The following is a 22,166-nucleotide window of genomic DNA, read 5'->3' on the forward strand; positions in this document are numbered from 1 at the left end:
CCTCAGAGTCATTTTGCATTAACTGCAATTTGAATTTAGATTAATGTAAATTTAATTTAACCTCAACAATAAGAAAGGAGAAGAAGCGTAGTTTACCTGGACAAACCATTTCACAGCTCATTCATGCTTCTTTCTGGCAGGTTATTGTAAACTGCCTGGTGCTCTGACCGAGTTTATACATGGACCTTAAAATATTTATTTTTTAATAAGTTAATCCATCCATTTATTCATCCGTCCATTTCTGGATGCTTATCGAGGTCATGTTTAATGATTACTTAGATTACAAGGGATTATGGGTATATACAGTTTGGACATAATAACAAAATGTGATACAAATATATATGTAAACAAATTAGTGAACTTGGTAAATAATTCTAGTCCCAACCAACACAAATGGTTTTTACTGGGATCTTTCTGTGATCATCACACTGGTGCATTTCACTCTATGTGAGAGGATAAGTGTTATAATGAAGTGATAGTGTCTTAACCTGGTCAGTACTGCAGAAACCCTCTATAGACTGTTGAATCTCAGCAGACCTGTGCTTCCATGATCATTAACTGTAAAATATCCACTCATCAGCAAATGAATCTGTTCAGTCCACACTGACCTTTGACCTCCAGTGTGGTGTCTTTGTTCTCAGCAACTGTCTCATGTCAGAAAAATCTGAAACACTGTCAAACACCCAGAGTTTCTCTTCTGTGATGGTGTAAAACTGAGGAGTGACAACAAATCACTGTGTGTTTGTGTATTTATGTGTAACTGTGTGTGTGTGTGTGTGTGTGTGTGTGTGTGTGTGTGTGTGTGTGTGTGTGTGTGTGTGTGTGTGTGTGTGTGTGTTGTCAGAGTGGCGTCAGGGTCGACTGACCAGGATCATCCTGCAGGACGAAGATGTGACAACAAAGATAGAGAGTGACTGGAAGAGACTGAACACACTGGCACACTACCAGGTACACACACACACACACACACACACACACACACACACCCTGTATTTGTTACTTTCACCATGGCAAGTCTGATTTTGGTTTCGCTGTGAGCTAAGAAAGAGAATAAAGTGAACACGTCCACAAAAAGGTTGAAAGTTTAGAAAATATAAATGATGGTTTTAGGATTTTGAACATTAGAGAATAAATGTCTGAAATAATCGCTTCACATTTATAAATAAATGTTTTTAATTTTTCCTGTTATTTAACTTCATGGGATAAAAAAATAACAGAACATGAATGTTTGAAGAAAGACTCATTTCAATGTGTTTGCTGCAGAGACTGGATTCAATTCTTTTATCAGAGGCGTCCAGATGTTCACACACACAGCTGTATACACCACTTGACTTTGCTACTTCCTGAACCTCCTGAACTGAAAAGAGCAGAATCTGAATCTTTCACTCCAGGACTCATTGGTCCAGTTTTTATCATACATAAACATCAGGACAGTTTTTGTTTCTGAAATACTATTGATTTTTATTTTGTGTAAAAGTTTAAATCTTAGAAGGGAAAATCAACTTTATCCCAAATTACATCAAAAGTCAACCAAGTGCTGTGTCAGTGTGTCTTAACTCCTGTGAGTCAGTGTGTTTTACTGCAGCTCCAGACACAGACTGAAGAGCGTGGTCGCTCTCTGAATGCAGACCAGAGGAGGACTGCCCAGCCTCAGTCCCAAAGTTCTGCTCTTTTATCAGTTCCCACAGTGACACAGTGGAGTGCATCCAGATCGTGGACGGGATAAGAATCGACCGAGTTTGCTGACTGAATGGATAATTAGTCAGCTGATTGATGGAGCGATTGGCTGATTGATTGATGTGTTTCTCTGTGTTGCTAGGTAACAGATGGCTCTCTGGTGGCGCTGGTCCAGAAGCAGGTTTCTGCCTACAACATCGCCAACTCCTTCACCTTCACCAGATCACTGAGCAGATACGGTACAAAGCACACACATTCACTCACTCAACCACACACACACACACACACACACACACACACACACACACACACACACACACACACACATTACCTTATCACTAACCAGAGCAGGTAACTCATTTTTCTCTTGTGTCTTCAGAGTCGTTACTCCGAACATCCAGCAGTCCTGACAGTCTGAGATCCAGAGCTCCGATGATCACCCCGGACCAGGAGACAGGTACTGCAGCAGCAGCATATCACACATATCTATGTCTATGTCTATGAAACTGTGGCCCTTCGTAGCCTCCGTAGCCAAAATGAGACAGTCTGGTCTATGGAGGATTTTCGCTGTGCATCACTAGCTGTGCCCACTCTTTCCATTGAATTGGGTCACAGCTATACAGTCCTTTGTAAAAGTGTTGGGCTTTAAAAGTAAAGCGAGGATATTTTAAAAATAAAACCCTGAATAGTTTTTATTTCTCAGTGAACTTCATCCAAAGAGCAGTAAAGAGTAAAAACCTGAATCAGATGAGTATTTCCTGTGACCCCCCTCCCCCCCTTGTGCCTGCACCAGTTCTCCTCTGTACCCGGGCTCACTGTTGGTGGGATTGAGCAGAAGCGGTGGACACTAACTACTTTTACTCGAGTAGTGCCACTTTCTACTTCTGTTCCATTTCATCTCACAGCTTTTGTTACTAAGTTACTGAACATATGATTATTAAAACATATGAAGAGCTTATAAAATATGATGCTTTGTTATGAACTAAATGACCCAACAGTAAATAGAACTGGAGCTGAAACCATGGATCGATTGGTTCACTGACAGTAAAACTAACTAGCAACTACTGTGATCATTGTTTTTTTATTTTTGTCATTTTAATGTAAAACATGAAAAACATTTCATCAAATGATTAGGAAAATATCAGCAGATTAATCCGAAATGAAAATTTTCATTAGCTGCAGCCTTTCATAAAAGAGTTAAAACTAACTCCACCTCAACCAACTCCAGCAGTAAAACGCTGCTCACATATTAATGCATCATGCATCCTTTTACTTTTTATACTTTAAGTTCATTATGTTGATTATATTTACACACTTTCACTTAAGTAACATTTTCAAAGCAGGACTTTAACTTTTTTTTTTTTTTAACGGCGTATTAATTCTATTACATTGGTAAAGGGTCTGGATACTTCCTCCACCTCTGTTCCTAGTCTGTGCTGGACTGTGTGGACTCAAGTGTTCATGTATGTGTGTTTTTGTGTTTTCAGGAACTAAACTGTGGCACCTGGTGAAGAATCATGAGCACAGCGACCAGAGAGAAGGAGACAGAGGCAGCAAGATGGTTTCTGAAATCTACCTGACCAGACTGCTGGCGACCAAGGTAACACACACAGACACACAAACTAACGCTGCAAAAATCTTTCACAAGCACAAATTTGACATTTATTTTGTAATTAGTGTATTTATTAAAATTTCCATTTAAATATTTAACACCATGTCTTGCTTCTCTCACCACCAGGGGACACTGCAGAAGTTTGTGGACGACCTGTTCGAGACGGTGTTTAGCACCGCCCACCGCGGCTCTGCGCTCCCATTGGCTATCAAGTACATGTTCGACTTCTTAGACGAGCAGGCCGACAAACGACAGATCAGCGACCCGGACGTCCGACACACCTGGAAGAGCAACTGGTGAGAGAAAAACCAAACGACAGCAATGACTTTAGTCAAAAGAGTGGCTCAGAGAGACGCTTTAATGTAATCTAATCTGATGTTTACTGTGTGTGTGTGTGTGTGTGTGTGTGTGTGTGTGTGTGTGTGTGTGTGTGTGTGTGTCTCCCGCAGGTATTACAGGGATATTGCGAAGATGCCCAGCATCAGCGATCAGGACATGGACGCTTATCTGGTCGAGCAGTCCCGTCTCCATGGCAATGAGTTCAACACACTGAGTGCGCTCAGTGAGCTCTACTTCTACATCAACAAGTACAAGGAAGAGGTGAGCAGGGCTGGGTGTCATCTTTGATACTGGTACATTTTAGACAGTCGCTGTGTCTCAGGTATCCAGGTGTGTTTCACCTGTCGCCCATAACTAAATGACCACAGCAAAATGCCTGCAGTCAGCACAGAGGGAAACCACAACATAGACGTTATTCAAATAAATGTGTATTGATAGCGATTACATCAGTTCATCTGAGATGATTAAAATAGATTTACTGCCAACAGTAGGTTGGAGCGAGATATTTCTTCCCCCTCATGTTCCTGAGGGGAACAGGAATGTTTGCACCAAACATCCTGGCAGTCCATCCGAAAGCCACGAAGATGTTCATTCAGCCATGCAGTTGTTGTTGCTTATCTGGGTCCAGATCATAGTGGCAGCAGGCTAAGCAAAATAGCCCATATGTTCCAGCTACGTCCTTCAGTTTTTCCTGGGGGATCCTAACGCATTCGTAGGCCAGATGAGATATAATCCTTCCAGTGTTTTCTGAGTCTGCCCCTGGGGCTCCTATCAGTTGGACAGGCAAGTCCAACTGATAGGAGACCCAGGGGCAGACTCAGACCTCTACAGGGAGACGTCCAGGAGTCATCCTGATCATCGGTTGTACTTCGAGTTCCTACTGGATGTCTGAGTTCCTTACCCTATTTTTAAGAGTCAGCCCAGACACCCTGGAAAAGGAAACTCATTTCAGATGCCTGTATAAGCAATCTCATTGTCACTACAGAGAGCTCATCACCATGGGTGAGGGTTGGAATATCCCAGTAAATTGAGAGTGTTGCCTTCAATCTGATGTTGAACTTACACCAAGTGTTCATCAACCTTGTTATTTTCTTTGTAGGTTCTGGTATAATTTCTTATGTCTTTCTCTGCAGATCCTGACAGCATTGGACCGGGATGGTTATTGTCGCAAACACAAACTGAGGCACAAACTGGAGCAAGCCATCAACCTGATGTCTGGGAGCAGCTGAGAGGAGGGGAAGGACGTATGGACTGATGGAACGATGGACTGATGGATCGTTGGGGGGATGGGGAGTAAGAATTGGGGAGGGGGAAGTGAGGGCATTTTGTTTTTCTGAACTGTTTGAACAGTCAGCTGATCTGCTCCGTGTTGGACCGAACTGACCGCCACAGCTCCGGCCCTTAAGCAATCAATCCATCAGTAATTTATTTGTCATTTGATCGATTGATTGATTTGAAGACTGACTAACTGGCTGGCTGGGACCCCAACTACCTCCGTTCGGTGGGTTTTGGGGCAGAAAATCAGTTTCCAAACCGATTTGGATACATTTACAACATGACTTCAATGTGGAATGAAGTCATTTTGGGTCAAAAAACAAACCTAGATGCATCTGACGGTTTGGATTTGGATTTAAATTTACTGCAGGTGTAAGCAGGGATCAAAGTGAGGGGGCGCTGCTGTGGAAAAAACCTGGACACTAGGCTGAAGACTGAGTCAGGTTTCACCAAACAAGGGATACGATGTTAGGACTAATAGACCTGACTTCAGGATACCCGGCCTGGTTTTGGAGCTGTCTGGATGCAAGGTTGAACAGCAAAAGGTCAAGTCAAGTTTTCATCAAAACTACGAACTTCAACCTTAAAATACTTGGTCTGGTCTGCAAAAGTAAGAAACTAAGCTAATGATCAGAAAGTCACAACAGACTTGACCTTACTTTAAAGACCTCATCGTAGGCCTGACGAATGTAAAGGCTTACTGCAGAAGTTTGAGGCCTCTTACTGATGTCGTTACCTTGGACTCTTTGTCCTCACCTTGAAATCTGTAGCCTTGTCTGGAACAATCCGGATTCACTGTAAGGGGATCAAGTCAAGCTTTAAGGAAGAAACCGTCAAAGTCAAGTTGTCATTTGGAAAATCTGACCCAACCTTGAACTTGTTTGCGAAGGATTCGTAAGGTTGTCTCAAGCTTTAATGAAGGAGAAGGAAGCAAATAGACTGATGTTCCAAAAACTGATGACCTTTAAATCACTGCTTAGTCTCAAAAAAATGTGGAATCCCGGTGGAAAACAACAGGAATTCATCTTTGGAGATAAGGAAATAAGGACTCTATGAGCCGAGACAATTTGACTTGACCTTGGACTGTTCTGCCAAGTCCGTCAGGATCTAAAAGTTTCTAAGTTGCTGTTTTAAATAACCACTCAATGTTTTTTCTCTGGACAATCACTCTGTACCACAGCACACTGAGCCCAATGCCTACCGACCGACCAGTACCTGTGTCCATTAACCCGTCCTTTCCTCCCACCATCTTGTTTTCTTTTCCTTCCATCCTCAAAACTCGAGAATTTCACCTTCTACTCTTCCTTGACCTGTTTCTTCATTTCCTCTCCTTCTCTATTCTCCCTTTTTTTCCTCGTTTACTTTTCACCCCACTTTTTATTTCTCCCCCCCTCAACCCTGCCCCTTCATTGGTCAGTCATGCTGGCCTCTGGTCATTCTATTGGCCAGGAAGACTCTTTAGTAATGTACTGCCCGACCAATCAAGACTGTGGATTTCACCAGAATTATGAAGAATTAAGTAGAATTGAATAGAAACAAATACAGAGTTACGTTTTGAATACATTCCAGCACAGACACACAGGCAAGGTCTGTAAATAAGCAGGTTGATTTCGAAAGCAAAGAACCGATCTGCATTTTTCAGGACCAGAACAACCTGGAAAACGGGGTTCTGGATTCAGCACCAGTCGGTGAACTTTGACACGGGTTGGTTGCAGATCGCATTATCGTCGGACCTTGCACATACACCCACATACAGCCATGCTTTACAGCGCCATGCTAACCGTGCCCAGGGGGAAATACTGTGCAGAGCTACAAGCCCAGTGCCATGTAAAGACCGGACCGGATCATGTCAGAACTGGACCGGACTTGGACCAAACCGGATAAAAAACAACCCAAGATGGAGTTTTAACCGGACCGGACTTAAGAACTCTTAAGACTTGTGGCCATAATTGTAAACAACAAAAAAAGAAAGATAATAATAATAATGATGATAAAGTATAAAAGCTAAAAAAGAATACAAAAAGAAAGGAAAAAAAGAAATATTGAAATGTTAACATGTAATAAGAACTTTGTGGATGTGACAGTATGGATTTTACGGAGCGGAACTTGTATAAAGCTGAACGTTATGCTACATCAGAGTCTGGAGAAAGAGAGAGAGCCAGGAGACGGAGCGATGGATCAGGCCGAGACCAAATCAAACCCATCCTCACACCGTCACACCAGACTGGACTAAACCAGATCCAACTGGATTTATCCGGACTGAACAAGTGTGTTCTGTTTGAAAACTGAAGGAACTGAACCTAAATCTCGGCTCTGTATGTCGAAGGAAGAAAAACTAACTGGACGTTTTTGGTACTTTTTTTCGCCAAAGTGAGTGTCTGAACAGAACAGTTTTCTTGTGCGACGGAGGGTCGGCCTGGAGGTTTGGGCGGTGCTTAGAGGGGTTAAATTGTTGCATGTTTGCTTCGGATGGCATCTTTGTTTTGATGAGCTCTTGATGCGCTCTTGTACATCCTAAAGATGAATGAGGGCGCTTTCACACTGCCGGCTCTGTCTCAGTTATACAACTTCAAAATGTGAGAATATGATCAGGTGCAGACAGTGGACTCATACCTCCACCTGCACTTGCACAGTCCAACACACCTGACAGCACCAACCTTCTCGATTCTGGTAAACAAATGCACAGACTGACTTACGACCAACTGTAACTCAAAAAAAAAAAAAGAACGCAGCGTGTAACGCTCTAAATTCTCTGTATGAATGATGGTTAAATGTCAGGTTGAGGACGTTTCTGAAATGGCAATGCTGCACCCCTCATCCCCCCGTACACCTCTTCTTTCTGTGGCAGAACATTTACACTTTGCACAACTGGATCATATCCTGTATATTGTTCATAGGTCCATTCTTGTTCTAACATTTGACAAACTATCTGACCTTTTGAAAAAACACACTAAAACTGCTTTATGCTCATTAAGGCAGTTTTGAGTCCTCATAGGCTTTTTGAATTCCACTGACAGCTTTTAGTGGGATTTAAAAGAGCTGTCGACACTCATTCCTCCGTTTTTCTGTTTCCCTGCCAAGAACAAACTACAGAAGCTTTGTCCTCTGTTTGGCTTTTCACCGACAGCTCCTACATTTAGAGCTTTGTGGCAGCTCAAAACTGATTGCCATAAGTGAGACTGACCTCACTGGGATTTTGATATAAAAAGGGAAACAGATTCATAGATATCTTTCAAACCTGTACACATGGTTTCTTAAACAGTTGTAAACCGCACACCTGGGTGGGCTTCAAGATTTCCATTTGTTCAGGTTAATGGCAATAACTGAAAACAAAAACATCCCCAAACTGAAGACTGAGTCTCATGTACATTATATTAAAAAAAAATAATACACAACTGGTTGAAATCGGAATTTCACACACTCTAAAACATTGACTAGTTTACCAGCTGGTATGCACGGTTTGCATTTCCACATAAACAAAACCATAAGGTCTGTAAGACTCTGGAGAAAAGCCGGTGTGTCGTCTGAAAATGTTCTACCACAGTTGAAGCGTCTCTCTGCTGGCTCTGTGCAACGCCATAAAGCTCTCAAGCACCTTTTTTTCTTTCCAGATGTTGTTTCACTGTTGTTTGAATCTTTGGGGCCAAAAGGACCAAAGTGAGGAAGACGAGGAGGAGGAGGAGGGGGAGGGAGGGAGGAAGAGGAGGAAGGGTCCTGATAAAAGACTGCCTTTTAGATGATTAATTATAGAACAGGGAGGGAAGCCACTACCATACCAATACCACTGTTCATCCAACCTGTGTGTGTGTGTGTGTGTGTGTGTGTGTGTGTGTGTGTGTGATGCTCTTACTGCTGCTGCAGTGGAAACTCAACCGTTAAACCTTGGATCGTATCTGCAGCTCAATTAAAAATCTTTTTCTTTACAGTCGCACCGTTTAAATCTTCCGATCAGAATCATTATCACTTCTGAAATCTTGGATGCATCTCCGGTCTCCTTTTAGAGAAAAAAAAAAAACATTGATTGCTCTGTAAACTCAAAGTCGTCAAAAGCAATAAACTGAGCATCTCATTGTCATTTTGGTGAGAATTTACCTTTTGGCCGGTGTGATGAGATGGTGGTTCAGAGGAGGAGAGGTTTCTGTCAACATGCTGAAGGGTGAAGAGGAGAATGTAAAGGGAGGGAAAGGGATAATGCATAGACAATGTTAAGGAAACCCCCACTGCATGCTGAAAAGTGAGGAAGAGGAGAGGAAAAGGAGGAGGAAGAGGAGAAATTACATTTCCACAGTTCAAAGAGGAGGAGGAGGAAGAAGGAAGAGGAGGAAGAGGTTCCATCATACCAAAGGGTGAAAAAGACGAGGAAAACCTTATGTTCTTCAAACACAGAAAAGAGAAACGTTATAGTAGAACACAAGAGGATCATTTTGTAAAGAGGAAGGTCAGGTTCCCTTTTTGTATGCTAAAGTGAGAGGAAGCAGGAGGAAGAGGAGGAGGAGGGGGAGGGATGGATGGACACGCCACTGGAATACTGAAAGCAGGAGAGAGGGAGGAGAGAGGGAGAATACTGATCAGGGAGAAAAAGAGGGAGACAACGTCATCCATCAAACCAGCCGAGGAAGGAAAGATCTCAGAGGAGGAGGAGGTGGAATCGCTCCCCGTGCAGAGAGAGGAGGAGAGGAGCGGCTCCAGATCCAGGTCTGTTGGACTTCAGATCACGGTGGATGACTGTCGAAATAAAACTGAATATATCAGTCAGGCGAGCATAAAATTAACCACAGAAAGAACTAAAAGAATACAAACAGTGTTAAGTAATAAATCATCAGGTTCACTTGAGCAAATTAAAGGCACATAAAAACAAAAAAATACCAGCAGTCAGTTTTTTTCAGTCAAATATATTTTTGGGAACAAAAATCAGTAAATAATTTTTTTCTCTGTATGGCTGCTGTAGTTTAGACAACATTGAGCATTTGACAACATGTTTGCTTTGGTATCTGAATCGATAATCTCACAGTATCAAAAAAATTGCAAAAAATAACCGGCCCTAATCTGTAATGTTACATCTTCCAGCCGCCAGTGGTCACTTCCTTTCTGTAACTAATTTTGTGATACCTGAGTGACTAAAATGTTTTGCTACCTCTGATATCTGCCGTGGACGGTCCTGGATCTGGACTAATAGAGAGCTTGAGGAAAATGAAAGAGGAGAGCAGAAAACAATGGAAGATGAGGAGGATGGATTAGGACAGGGGGAAAATGGAAACCTTAGTAATAGAGTTTAAATTTGTCCCGAACAAATCGATTCTCGGTTGTGTTCACACCGTGGTAGCAAGTAGCGTGTGTGTGTGTGTGTGTGTGTGTGTGTGTGTGTGTGTGTGTGTGTGTGTGTGTGTGTGTGTGTGTGTGTGTGTGTGTGTGTGTGTGTGTGAGTGCTTGTTTGTCTTGTTTACACACACACACACATTTTAACATCATATCCATCTTTCGAACACACACACAGTTGGGAGGATGTAACAGGAACTGAAGAGGCCGGTGGGAGGGCCTGGTCTAATTCCTGGAACACTGGAACAGCAAACAAAAAAAAACAAAACAGGGATTGGATTGTTACCTTGTTTTTAGCTGCAGTGTCCATCCATCTGCCCACACACACACACACAAACACACACACACACACACACACACACACACACAGATGGCTCAGAGTTTTTAACGTTCTCCAGCAGTGAGATATTTATTGATAATTTTTTACTTTATTTTTACTTTTAATTTATTTTTTATGATGAGTTATATTTATTGTGGGAGGATGTACGTGATTTTATTATCTTGTACAGCATTAAAGAGAGAGAGGAGCTCAACATTAGACTGTCACTGCACACACACACACACACATATACACACACACATTTTCATACATAATATATCCAACGTGCAGGCTTGGAAACGACCATTTACCATCAAAGACCGAAAAATTATTAGTTGCATTTATCTCAGTTCTCTTGAAAACATTTAATTTGGTTGTGTTAAGATTTGTTTTCCTGTTATACCAAAGTGTACAGGTACGTTTCCTTTTTTATTGATCAATTCTTGCTCGTAATACTGAAATATTTCAGCTGAATCCACATGAGTCTGTGTCTCTTTAGTGGAGCTGGGTTGGTCGTTTCCGTCCTGCCCATGTTCGAATCCATTGATTTGTCTGATAACTGAGGAGTCAGTGGACAGGTCGATCGATTTAATTGATTAGAATCATCCATCAGACTCAATTCACTCACTCAACAAACAGTCGGAGAAGTCGTACCAATCTTTCGACTCTTCTGACTCTTAATCCAGACGATGTTTTCCAGGAGTTGGATGGGAGCAGGGAGAGAAACAGCAGGGAAACAGGACTCTCCTGTTGAAAACCAATGGGTCTAATATCTAATCTCCGATTGGTTTAAAATGGATTTTCTCCTCATTGGAAATAAACCAAAGTTTATTTAATGTGATCATAGCAACCAAAATACTCTCACAATGGATTTTATTTTGGATTTGTATCCCATTTCAAACCAATGGTTCTATTGGTGTCATCACCACAATCACCCATTGGTGTAAATTGAAACCAATGGTAGCTCCTTGTCTCCAAAAGGAGATTCTTACAACTTCCATTTATAATCAATGGGAGGTTGCCCACAGGATATCGATCAATTCCCCATTGATTTCCAGTGGGATATTTGAAAAATTCAGTTTTATACCAATGGGAGCTGATTATAAATCAAATGTCCCTATGTGACTGTAGTGATACATGTTCAGCTACCATTAATAATCAATGGGAGCCTCAGTAATCATAATTAAAAGTGACACTACTCCACCATTCAAATCAGAGTTGCACTGATCTCCCATCTGAAATCAATGGGAGTTGAATGACCACCCCCTCGTTAAACCCCTCCCACCCCTGCAGACTCCTGACTGATGATTGGTTGACTGACAGACGAGTCGAGCCGACAGCGAATCCCAGCGGGCTTCATTGTACCATAGCAACAGCGAATCACTGGACTCCCCACTGAGCTTGAACGGGGAGTCAGATGTCTTTATTGTACCATAATATGATTATTATTACTATGATTATAATTATTATTACTCTGAGCAGGTGCTTCTCAGCTGCTGCGGGATCAGGATCCACCATGTTCAAATGAACTGTATCTGTAAGCACTTTTCTGAACCAAGTCCTGGATTTTAAACACAACGCCAAACTCGGGGTCCCCGAGCCACCAGTTGAGAAGCACCGCTCACACTGGATCTTGTGTCTTAGTTCAGGATGGGATTGTTCATTCAGGCGGCGTTTTAGGTTCTCCAGGTGTCAGATCGTGTCGCTTCGTGATGGATCGTAAACACAGATGAGTCCGCTGTGATGCCACAAACAGATGTCACGGAGTTCAGTAAAGGAACTGTGAGGGTCAGGATTTAATGAATCGTTCCATTGAGTCTCCTATGAAACAAAAAGGGTCAACAAAATCCTTCGGGGTCCAGAGAGGTCCAGAATTTTGGACCTGATCAGAAACTGACCTGTGGAAAACCAACCTGAACCAAACAGGCATGAATTAATTTTCAAATAAGTAGAGACCCTGATCTGACAGGGACCTGGGGACAGTCAGTACCAATCCAAGGATAATTAGACTCAATCATTGTGATGACTCAGGAATCAGACAGAGATCTGCAGCAAAACCAGACCTGATTAGTCTGGATATATGTAATTTGGAGCCAGCCCGCCTTGGGTCCTGGGTTGGGTATAGAGTCCTTAAAGACCTCTTTACCTTTTTCAACAGAGAAATGTTTGACTGTTCCTGTTGTTTACAAGATTCACCACGGAAATCCTGCATCCAGTGGAGCTACATTGAGGAAGCATTTTAAATATGGAAAATCTAAATAAACTAATCAATTAAGCCAGACAAACATCCAGATCTGTAAAATCAGAATCTGGCTGCAGCAGTTGGGAACAAAACACTGAACCACAACTGCTTAACTAATACAAGATTCGTCCAGAATGCATTTATTTATCCAAAAATCATGTATGATAAATGGTAGAGATGAATATAGTTGAAAAAGAAACCCAAAGGTTCCTGGATACTGTCTATCACCTGAACTCTTTATTAACCCAGTGTTTCAGTCCTCAGACCTTCGTCAGGTCCTTTTTGCATCAGCTTGTCTCTAAACTCTTATCTAAACTTTTTAAATTCCCAGCAGCTCATGAAAATTTCAACAGTTCACTCAAATCCAAACACCTGACACACACCTCGAAAATGATCATCTATTGCTGATTTACCGTTGTTTGTCAATCAGTGACGTCACTATGGTTACATCACAGCGCTCATATCCTCCCATTCCACCAACAGAGCCTCATGATCTGCCGCCTGCTGCTCCGCAGCGCCGCTGTTCATTCACTCTGCCTGGAAAAAACTGTTTGTTTCACTGAAAACACAGAAAACACACGTCGCCTTGATGCAGCGCTTTCCAGGATGTAGTCAGGGCCCATTTTTTGATACCATTTGCCATTGCCTTGTTTTTATTTTTTATTTTTGCTGAGTTAAAATGTAATGATGATGATGATGATGAATCTTCTTCATGTAATAGCCTGTGTCAGTTTTTATACCATTGCCATTGCCTTCTGCTGAGTTTGTATATTTGTGTGATTTCACTAAAGTGTAATGGAAAAGTTGGAAAAGTATTGCTGTGTTTTTATTTGATAATCTGCTCACTTCAGTTGCGTGAGAACATATCTTTAGATATCAAATATCAGTCTTAAAAACAGGGCTAGAGCTAACTATTAGTTTGATTATCGATTAATTTGCCAATTGTTTAGTATATAAAATGTAAAAAAAAAGGATAAAATATTGCATTAACAGTTTCTTAGAGTCTGAGGTGTGATGTCTTCATCATGTTGGTTTAACAATCCTAAACTAAAACACTGAACTTCCTAAAAGTAGTAAATCGTCTAGCTGCTCATGTCTGAATTTTGAGCCTCCTGACACCTCATACACCAGAAGATTTTCTGTAAGGTGACTTTAAGTTTGGTCTCCCGCCGCACTGCCGTCAGCTGTGCTGGCAAGGGTACAGACTAATTACTGGAGAACAATGATCCAGGCTTTGCTGAGCTTATCAGCAGTAGCAACAAAAGAGCCGTTATCACAGGTTTTCATTATCAGGAAATACACTTGATTAAAATACACCAGAGACACTGAGAGACCAACGTGAGCAACTGAGTGCAAGACTGCAAAACTGTTTTTTAAAGATCAGCTTCGAGAAACAAACTCAGAATCAGTCCAAAGGTTCAGATTGTACTGACTTGATGGAGATGTTGACTTTAAGTTGAAGGTCTGAGGCCGTTTGAACCTGTATCAGGAACAAAATCACATGGTGTCTTAGTCCCCGTTGTTTAAACTGCAGTCATCCCAGGAGGACCAGAACAAATTCCAGGTCAGCTGAGGACCGACCATGTAAGGGTATTGGGATGTACTCACAGTCTTTGTTGCCATGATGTGGATCATTTCAATCCCAGTACCTGTCAGTCATTGTGACATCACAGCCAATCAGTCCAGCGTTTTGGTGAGATTTGGGCAGGGCTAAACGCTGGTTCCTGTCTGGATTGGCAGCTCCTAACGTGACGAGCTGTAGCAGGGAGACAAACGAGCTTTGTTAAAGATTAAAACTTTGATTTGATTACAGCCTAGTCTGTGTGTATAAAGCCCTGAGTCAGACTGTGCTGCCTGTTAACCAGCTGCACAGTCAGCATCTACAGGTGTCACGCACACACACACACACACACACACACACAGCCACTCTCCCAAATTAACCGTTAATCATAAACGGTAAAAAAAACGATGAGTCATGAGTTTCCTCATCTCTGCTGCTGCTCGAAGCTTTACTCTCTCACACACACACACACACACACACACTGTTGGTGGTCTCAGTAATAATTTCTTCAGTCAGCGTGTTTGATTTTTTCTGCTGATGTTTGTGGAGTCCAGACTCTCAGATTTCGTCCTGACACATCATGTGATTAAATGGACTTTTTAACGTTGGCTTGTCAAGTTTAATAATGAAGCATCGTTCATCACTGCAGAACAGGACGTGTTCGCAGTGACAGTCTGAAGGACTAAACACCTGTTTGATTCAGCAGATCACACTGTGGAGGAAGTCCTAAAACCATTTTAATACTTAAACCTTCATTATTCAGTGTCTTTGATTATTAAACAGTTGATCAAACCTAAACCTGGACAGTATTTACTGTCCCCTCTGCTGTTAGTGCTGCTGCTGACATAGATCTCATACACATATGATATTTTATTTATCATTCTATAGTTTTTTTGTTACTGCTGTTTATGAGAGAGTCTTAGAACATTTAGTTCTATGCAAGTATAATGACAATAAAGATGGACGTAGCCTCTGTGACGTCACCCACAGGTTTCTGAAGAGCAGTTTTGAAGCTCAGAGTGCGCTGCTCCACCGTCGCCATCTTGGCAGTGCCTGTCTCCACCTCTAACTTCTAGTTACCCCAAAACAAAGATGTTTTGGGGTAGCTGGAGACTTGTGGCTAGCAGCTGGGCGTGTTGTTCGAAAGGCTAACCCAAGGCTAATTCATTTTTTGGCTAATTAGCTAGTTAACAAACTAAGCTCACAAGCCAGGTATGGTGATGGCAGACTCGTTCATAAGTTATCAGAGAAACAAGCTTCCAACCCTCCCCTGGCGTCTGAAACACTGACTTTTAATGGTTAATCACCGTGTCTGTTTGATTTCCTGAACCACTGACACTGAAGGAATCCAAACTGGGAGAAGCTAATGGTAATGGTGGAAACTTCTATGATTCCACGCTCTTTTGTTATTGCTTTGACTAAGACACCCCATAGTGGCAGAAGTGTGTGTTTAAACTGAAATTGGATGAACACTATCTTCTTAGTGTAGGTTAATTGGGGCGAGTCTTCTGCAGACTTGTTTGAAAATGGTGTTGTCACAGTGATGAGTTTATCCGTCCGGGTGGAAACCTCTTGGACTCATTAACTGTGAGGTTTTCTGTCGGAGCTTAAAAACGGAGGCGCCGCTGGTCGGTACGACAAAGCCGCCCAGAGCAGGATGGAGCTGGCGTCTCGTCCCATCTGTTTTACTCATTGATCATATTAACGCTAATGATGAAACTGGTTCATTAACTCTTAATAAGTGAGATCAGAGCTCTTCTGGTTGAATGAGGAGCTGTGTCCGCTGTTTAACAGCTTTATGACATTATTGTTGGATTATGAGTGTGTCTGATGTCAGTGTGTTAGTCAGCAGGTCAGACCTGTTTCTTTTAATTACACTGACGACAACGAACGTTTCCTCCCTTAGCAGCTTTAATGAGCTCTAACATTTAGAAATAGATTTGACTGTATCAGCAGTAAATGTCGCTCGTGGCTCGATTCTTATTTTCCGACCTGATTATGAACTTTATGAGCTGCAGCTCTGCAGGCTGTTTGTCTCCTCTTCATCACAGCAGCCTCTTCTTCCTCTTCCTCTCAGTGGAGACGAGGTGTTTTTATTTCTTATAAGATGATCTGTTTGTTATTTGGAGGATTGAGCAACAGTGTTAATTCCAGTCTACAGAGTGAAGAGTGTAATGAAAACAGGTGAGGAGACATTTTTAAATGTGGTCACATTTCATTTGCTTTATAGAGCGAGTCAGTAAAATCTAAAATCAATCATAAAACTAATGCATGAAGAATATGGAGACTTTAGTTAAAGGTCCTGAGCCTGTCAATGGCTTTTCTCTGTTGTCTGATCATTTCAGCTTCTTTAACTCTCAGAACTGGTCAAATTCTGGACACGTTTAAAATGAAAAACAGGACTGGAGGTTGGTGATACTGGAAATTTAGGCCACGAAAAAAAAGCACACTCTTGAACCACAGGCTGGAGGCTGTTGGCCGTGCGTGCAGGTTTTCTGGGTGAACAGGGTCGGACATTAACGAAGTACATTTAGTACTGAAGTACATTTTCCAACTATCTGTACTTAACTTGAGTTTTTTAAAATTTTTTTGAAACTTCTGACTTTTACTCCTCTACATTTAAAGAACCCAGAGACAATATTTATGTGTGTGTTATATTTTCTCTCTCTTTGACAAACCAGCAGCTGTTTCATTCAGATGAGGCTCAGATGTGATTCATCCTGGACTGAACCAAAAAACCAGTCAACCTCAGAGACAGGACCCCTGTTGGGGTTTAGGGAGTGGTCTCTGTGTGAGTGTGTGTCATTAATAAATGATGGTTGTTATGGGAGCGGCCCATTAGCAGTACATTTTAGAGGGAGACAGAGAAAACACCAAACACTCACAGATACAAGCTGTGTGTGTGTGTGTTAGAGAGAGTCAGACTGATAAAACAGCTCTGTCTCTCAGGAGTAATCTTATCTGTGTGTGTGTGTGTGTGTGTGTGTGTGTTTGTGTGTGTGTGTTTCTGATAAACCTTCAGACTGTGTGTCTGATTAACAAACAGCTTCTGTCTCTGCTGAGACTTCAGCTGTGACGTCACTGAACCTGAACTTCACTCTGAAAACACACTGATCCACACACACATGCTGTTGAAGTGTGTGTGTGTGTGTGTGTGTGTGTGTGTGTGTGTGTGTGTGTGTGTGTGTGTATGGGTGTTCGATCCACGATGACTCTGTCCTGTCAGCAGCAGAGACGACAACCTGTCTTCACCAGGCTCAGAAACAGTTTAAAGGCCTGATGACACCAGGAATGGTTACGGCAAAATAACCTGAGCTGGTTTGCAAAATATTTGGTTCAGAGTCTTGGGGACGCAGTGACTAATCAAAACCACAACTTCACTAACTCTGCCAGCCAATGTTCACCACAGTACACCAGCTGCTCAATAAAAAGTTATTAAAGAGGGAAAATAAAGCACATGAACACATGAATTTTGAACAAAAGAATCAATGCGCTTGCATGAGGTGGTTTTTCAGACGTTTTTCAGACTATTCAACAGAAGTATTTCACTGAATTGAAATGGAAACACTTTTTTCATATTCAAGTTGTGGCTTCTGCCGTATCAGGCCCCAGTTCCAACCCAGAGGAAGGCTAATGGAAATCCGTCATCATGTTAACTTGGAATAATATGATGAATATATATATAATGAGAAAATCCAGCTTTATTCTCATAACATCACCCAGTGGAAACACAGAACATTCACAATGTGTTTTGCGGACTTTTCCAAAAAACACAAACCAGAAACCTGCGATGGAAACCTGACGACAGGATAATAAACTCACAGGTTATTAAAAGTATCAGTCAGGAACAACAGCTTGTCTTTCTACAGGGGTGAACAGGAAACCCACACACACACACACACCAGTACCTACTCTGTGACTCTCACCACCCACTGGAACATTATCAGGACCCTGCAACACTGAGCTGACGATGAGCCAATAAGTGTCCAGGCCCCAGAGAGGAGCACAAACAGCTGAAGGATGCTCCTAAAGCTGCGGATACACAACTGGACCTTTGTGAAATCAGCCACGAGCTCCAGGAAGAACACGACACTGTTGGTGGAGAAGACACAGAATAAACGCAACAATATCATCATCAGTGAACTCAAGAGGACTCAGGAGACAATAATTGGTCCAACCAAAAGACCACACACCCAAACACAAGAAAGCAATCTAGTGTATAAAGTCCAATACAGTGAGGAATCCACAGACCTGTTTATCAGTGAAACCAAACCACCACTAAAAAAAACACACAGCTCAAACACAGACTGTAAATAAAGATGGACCTCTGTGACGTCACCCACAGGTTTCTGAAGAGCGGTTTTGAAGCACCATCGCCTTCCTGGCAGTATCTAACTCCGCCCCTAACTCCCAGCTAGAGACTTTGGTTCATGCTGGTTTGTGGCAAGCATACGCTCACCCACCTGTCACTCAAAGTGGCCACGCCCTTAATTATACATAACTTCAAGTTAAAATGTAAACAGGTGAGTTATGTAAAAAATCACCCCAATACAGTTGTCATGAAGGAGGAAATTAGCTCTACAGACCGGCCAGGCTGTAAACATGTTTATTTCTGCGGCAAAGTTGGACATTTTAACATGGGAGTCTACGTGGATTGACTCACTGTTGGAGCCAGTCTGTCACCACAACAACCAGGAGCACTAACGAACCAAGTGACATCAATGGGCTCATTAACCCACAGCCTGGAATTGAAGAAGCCTCCTGGATCCTAGATGAAATATCCTCAAGTATCTAAAACTAAGTGCAGTCGGCTTTGATTCAACTCTTCTTGGATCATAATGTTGTCCGGTCTCCTGACAGTGTGTAAACCTTCTCTCTGTACCACTCTATACTGGATGGTCACACGGATAATCAGCTGATCAGCCGTCAGGTCAAAGTTGAAGTTGAGGAGGAAAATGTGCAGATTTACTTCAGCTTTATAAAACTGAAAACTTCGGCTAAGTTTTGCCACTCTAAATGTCAGCTCCACGAGGAGGAAGGAAACTGCATCGTTATCATTGATTCATTCATTGATTTAACTTTCCCACCCTCTGTAGCGGCTGGTGAAATCTGCCTGTGTGTGATTTTAATGTTTGCCTGTAGAAATTCCACTTAAGTCAGAGAAACAGAAAAAAAAACAAAAAACTGTTAGTCCAATAAACCTCTGGAGTGTAAGTCAGTGAGGATCCATTTCAGACTGAGCATGAAACAGCTGATAGGTATGTGCGAGAATATTCCTACGAGTTCACAGTTTCAACCTGGTACCTCTGTGATATGTCTGAGAGTTTTTATTCAGCACTCAGTCAGATCAGAGAGTCACTGAACTGCAGGAATTCACACGAAGTGGATTCTTCCACCGTTTTTCTCGATTGTAAAAGTGTCACCGTCTTAACAAACACCTCCTGTCAGAGCCAGAAACCCGGTGGACGTGTGTGTGGAGGTCAGCACTTTTTCACAGTTTGGTTTTATTTAACTTTGACTGAATAATCAGGGAAGTGTGAGCTGCCACTGCCTCCATTGGAAACACTGTCTCTGCTCTGTTCAGTGTGGAGCTGCTCAGGGTGTGAAAGTCCTGTATCTGTTCTGTGAGACGAGAAGTGTTATAAGAAAACACAGGAGCGCCCTTACTCCCACTATTGCAGCTTTACTATATCGAGAAAAAATATACTTAAAACCTATATCAGGGTTTCCAACCTTTTCCAACTCATGGTCCACTTGAAAATCTCAATGTTGGTGGCCCACATCCAACCCCGAAAACCATACGGAGGCCCAATAATGCTACAGAGCACTTTTTATTTTAGTGATAACAATTCGAAGATTCAGGACTGAACTGAAAGCAGAGGAAACTCAGTCTGTGCAGCTCACAGGCTACTGGCAGCTATAGACACTTTTCACAGGCGTCGTTTGGCGAAATGAATCAGTACACAAATGTCGATATGACCATTACATTGCTTTTTATTAGCTCTCTACATGACACGAATTAGTGAAGATCGGATCTTCAATTGCTTAAAAATGTATATACATTTCAACTGGATTATGCGAACTGCGGATATTTTATTTCATCACTTGGAGAAATAAAGAAGCGGATCGTCGTTCTGGTGCGCTCTGGCAGCTCAACACCTATGGTCTTGACTGAAACTGAGCTGTGATGGACTGTATCACATGGTGTGAGCAGAGATTAAAATCCGTAGTACGATTTAACAAAGTGTACATCAGATGAATTAAAACTGAACAGCCTCTGTCCGTCTTTACAGGTGGTGAAAATTCAGTTGTTGTGAAACTGGCTTTGGAAACACATCAGGACTTGGATCAGGTTGATGGACTGAACACTCAGAGGCTCTCATGTCCACACAGAAGCAAAGAGAGAACAGTTATCCAGGGATTAGACCGTACCGAACCATCTCTCCCTCTGAGCTGCAGTTAATGAGGCTCAGTGTTTGTTGGTGAGATGAAAATATCGACAATCCCACAGGAGAAAATTAACCATCACTCTCCAGAGATTAGACCAAACACAGAGCTGTGGGAAGCTATTTACAGAAAAAAATGTCAGTCTTAATTATTATTATCATCATTTAATGACTTTTAAATTCTTATTTACATTTTTTTATTCTTATTGAGGTGAAACAGATGCTGGCACCTCCCAGTGGATCAGGCTATTCTCTGAGCTTCACTGTAGGTAATAACATGCACCCTCCAGAGATTAGACTAGGCCAAGATGTGCTGTTCATTGCTGATATTTAGGTCAAAATACACACACTCTCTAATTATAAAAAATAAGGGACATTAGCTATAGAGAGATTAGACCAAGCACAGGACTGGCTATTCCTGTGAGACGTCCTTGGAGTGTATACACAACTGAGTCTGTTTTCAGGAGATAGACTCGTCCCATTGGACTAGTCTATTCTCAGTTGGCGTCTGTAAAGGGAACTGGCGACAGTAGCTATGGAACAATGGATCAAAATCATGGCTGCTGTCCAGAGAGTAAACCCTACCAGAACTCACACACACGTCCCTGTGGAAGCTTCAAGCCACCACTGAACTAAGTTTAGGTAGAGACTAATCCCTGGACACTGTGTTTGATCCGTGATGTTCTTCACACTGTAACATATACGACAAACAAGACTAAAAGTCACTAAAAACAGGGACTACAGGAACTGAACTCAAATATTCTATAAATACTCTAATTCTATTTTACTGTAATCCAGGAATTAAATACTTTATTTCAGGATTTCAATACTTTAATTTAGGATTTATTTACAATGTACAATGTGATACCAAGGTTACAAGGTTCTACAAAATCTTTCTCTAATCCAGGACTCATAATCAAGCTAATCCTAAATACTGCAATCCAGTATGAACACAAGCTGTCCTGGACCGATGTTAAAACCAGATGATCTGGTAATGTGAGGGGTTCTCAGATTCAGTCTTAAACCTCCTGAACTCCTCAGACTCTGAGGGCCCTGATAATATCAGACACGTTTGATATTTAGAAGTTCAAATCTGGATGATTATGATCATGACCTCATTAGTCCCAGAGCAGCTGGCAGCATTGCTGGGCAACATTAAACATTTTAGCCCTTGAGGCTAACGTTAGCTAGTATACTGCAAACATCAGTAAAAGTCTGAAGTTTCTCCTTATGTGTGTGATGCAACCTGAGAGTTGGGCCGGCTTTAGTTAGACCACATCTGAAGAACTGAGTCCTGGGCTAAGAAAAGACAAAGAAAACTTGAATATGACGAGAAGATGTCTGAAGTAAAGTTTGGGACAGAGACAGCCCCCCCCCCC

At 42.0% G+C, this 22,166-nt stretch overlaps 1 protein-coding gene across 1 annotated transcript in view; it reads left to right on the plus strand.

The window, feature by feature from the left end:
- The window catches only part of plxna3 (plexin A3), a 119,305-nt gene extending 105,713 nt beyond the window's left edge, over window positions 1-13,592 (plus strand). Inside the window, exons 31-37 of the mRNA XM_023431165.2 lie at window positions 845-948; window positions 1,820-1,916; window positions 2,057-2,134; window positions 3,165-3,277; window positions 3,416-3,585; window positions 3,739-3,889; window positions 4,762-13,592. Of these exons, the coding sequence (XP_023286933.2) occupies window positions 845-948; window positions 1,820-1,916; window positions 2,057-2,134; window positions 3,165-3,277; window positions 3,416-3,585; window positions 3,739-3,889; window positions 4,762-4,857 (809 nt within the window). The 3' untranslated portion in view covers window positions 4,858-13,592. The remainder of the gene's footprint in view (window positions 1-844; window positions 949-1,819; window positions 1,917-2,056; window positions 2,135-3,164; window positions 3,278-3,415; window positions 3,586-3,738; window positions 3,890-4,761) is intronic.
- Window positions 13,593-22,166: the final 8,574 nt, after the last annotated feature.

This window comes from Seriola lalandi, unplaced genomic scaffold (genome assembly GCF_002814215.2).
Source record: "Seriola lalandi dorsalis isolate HSWRI2012SDOR001 ecotype SW California unplaced genomic scaffold, Sedor1 jcf7180002054917, whole genome shotgun sequence".
In the NCBI taxonomy this organism is placed as follows: Eukaryota; Metazoa; Chordata; class Actinopteri; order Carangiformes; family Carangidae; genus Seriola; species Seriola lalandi.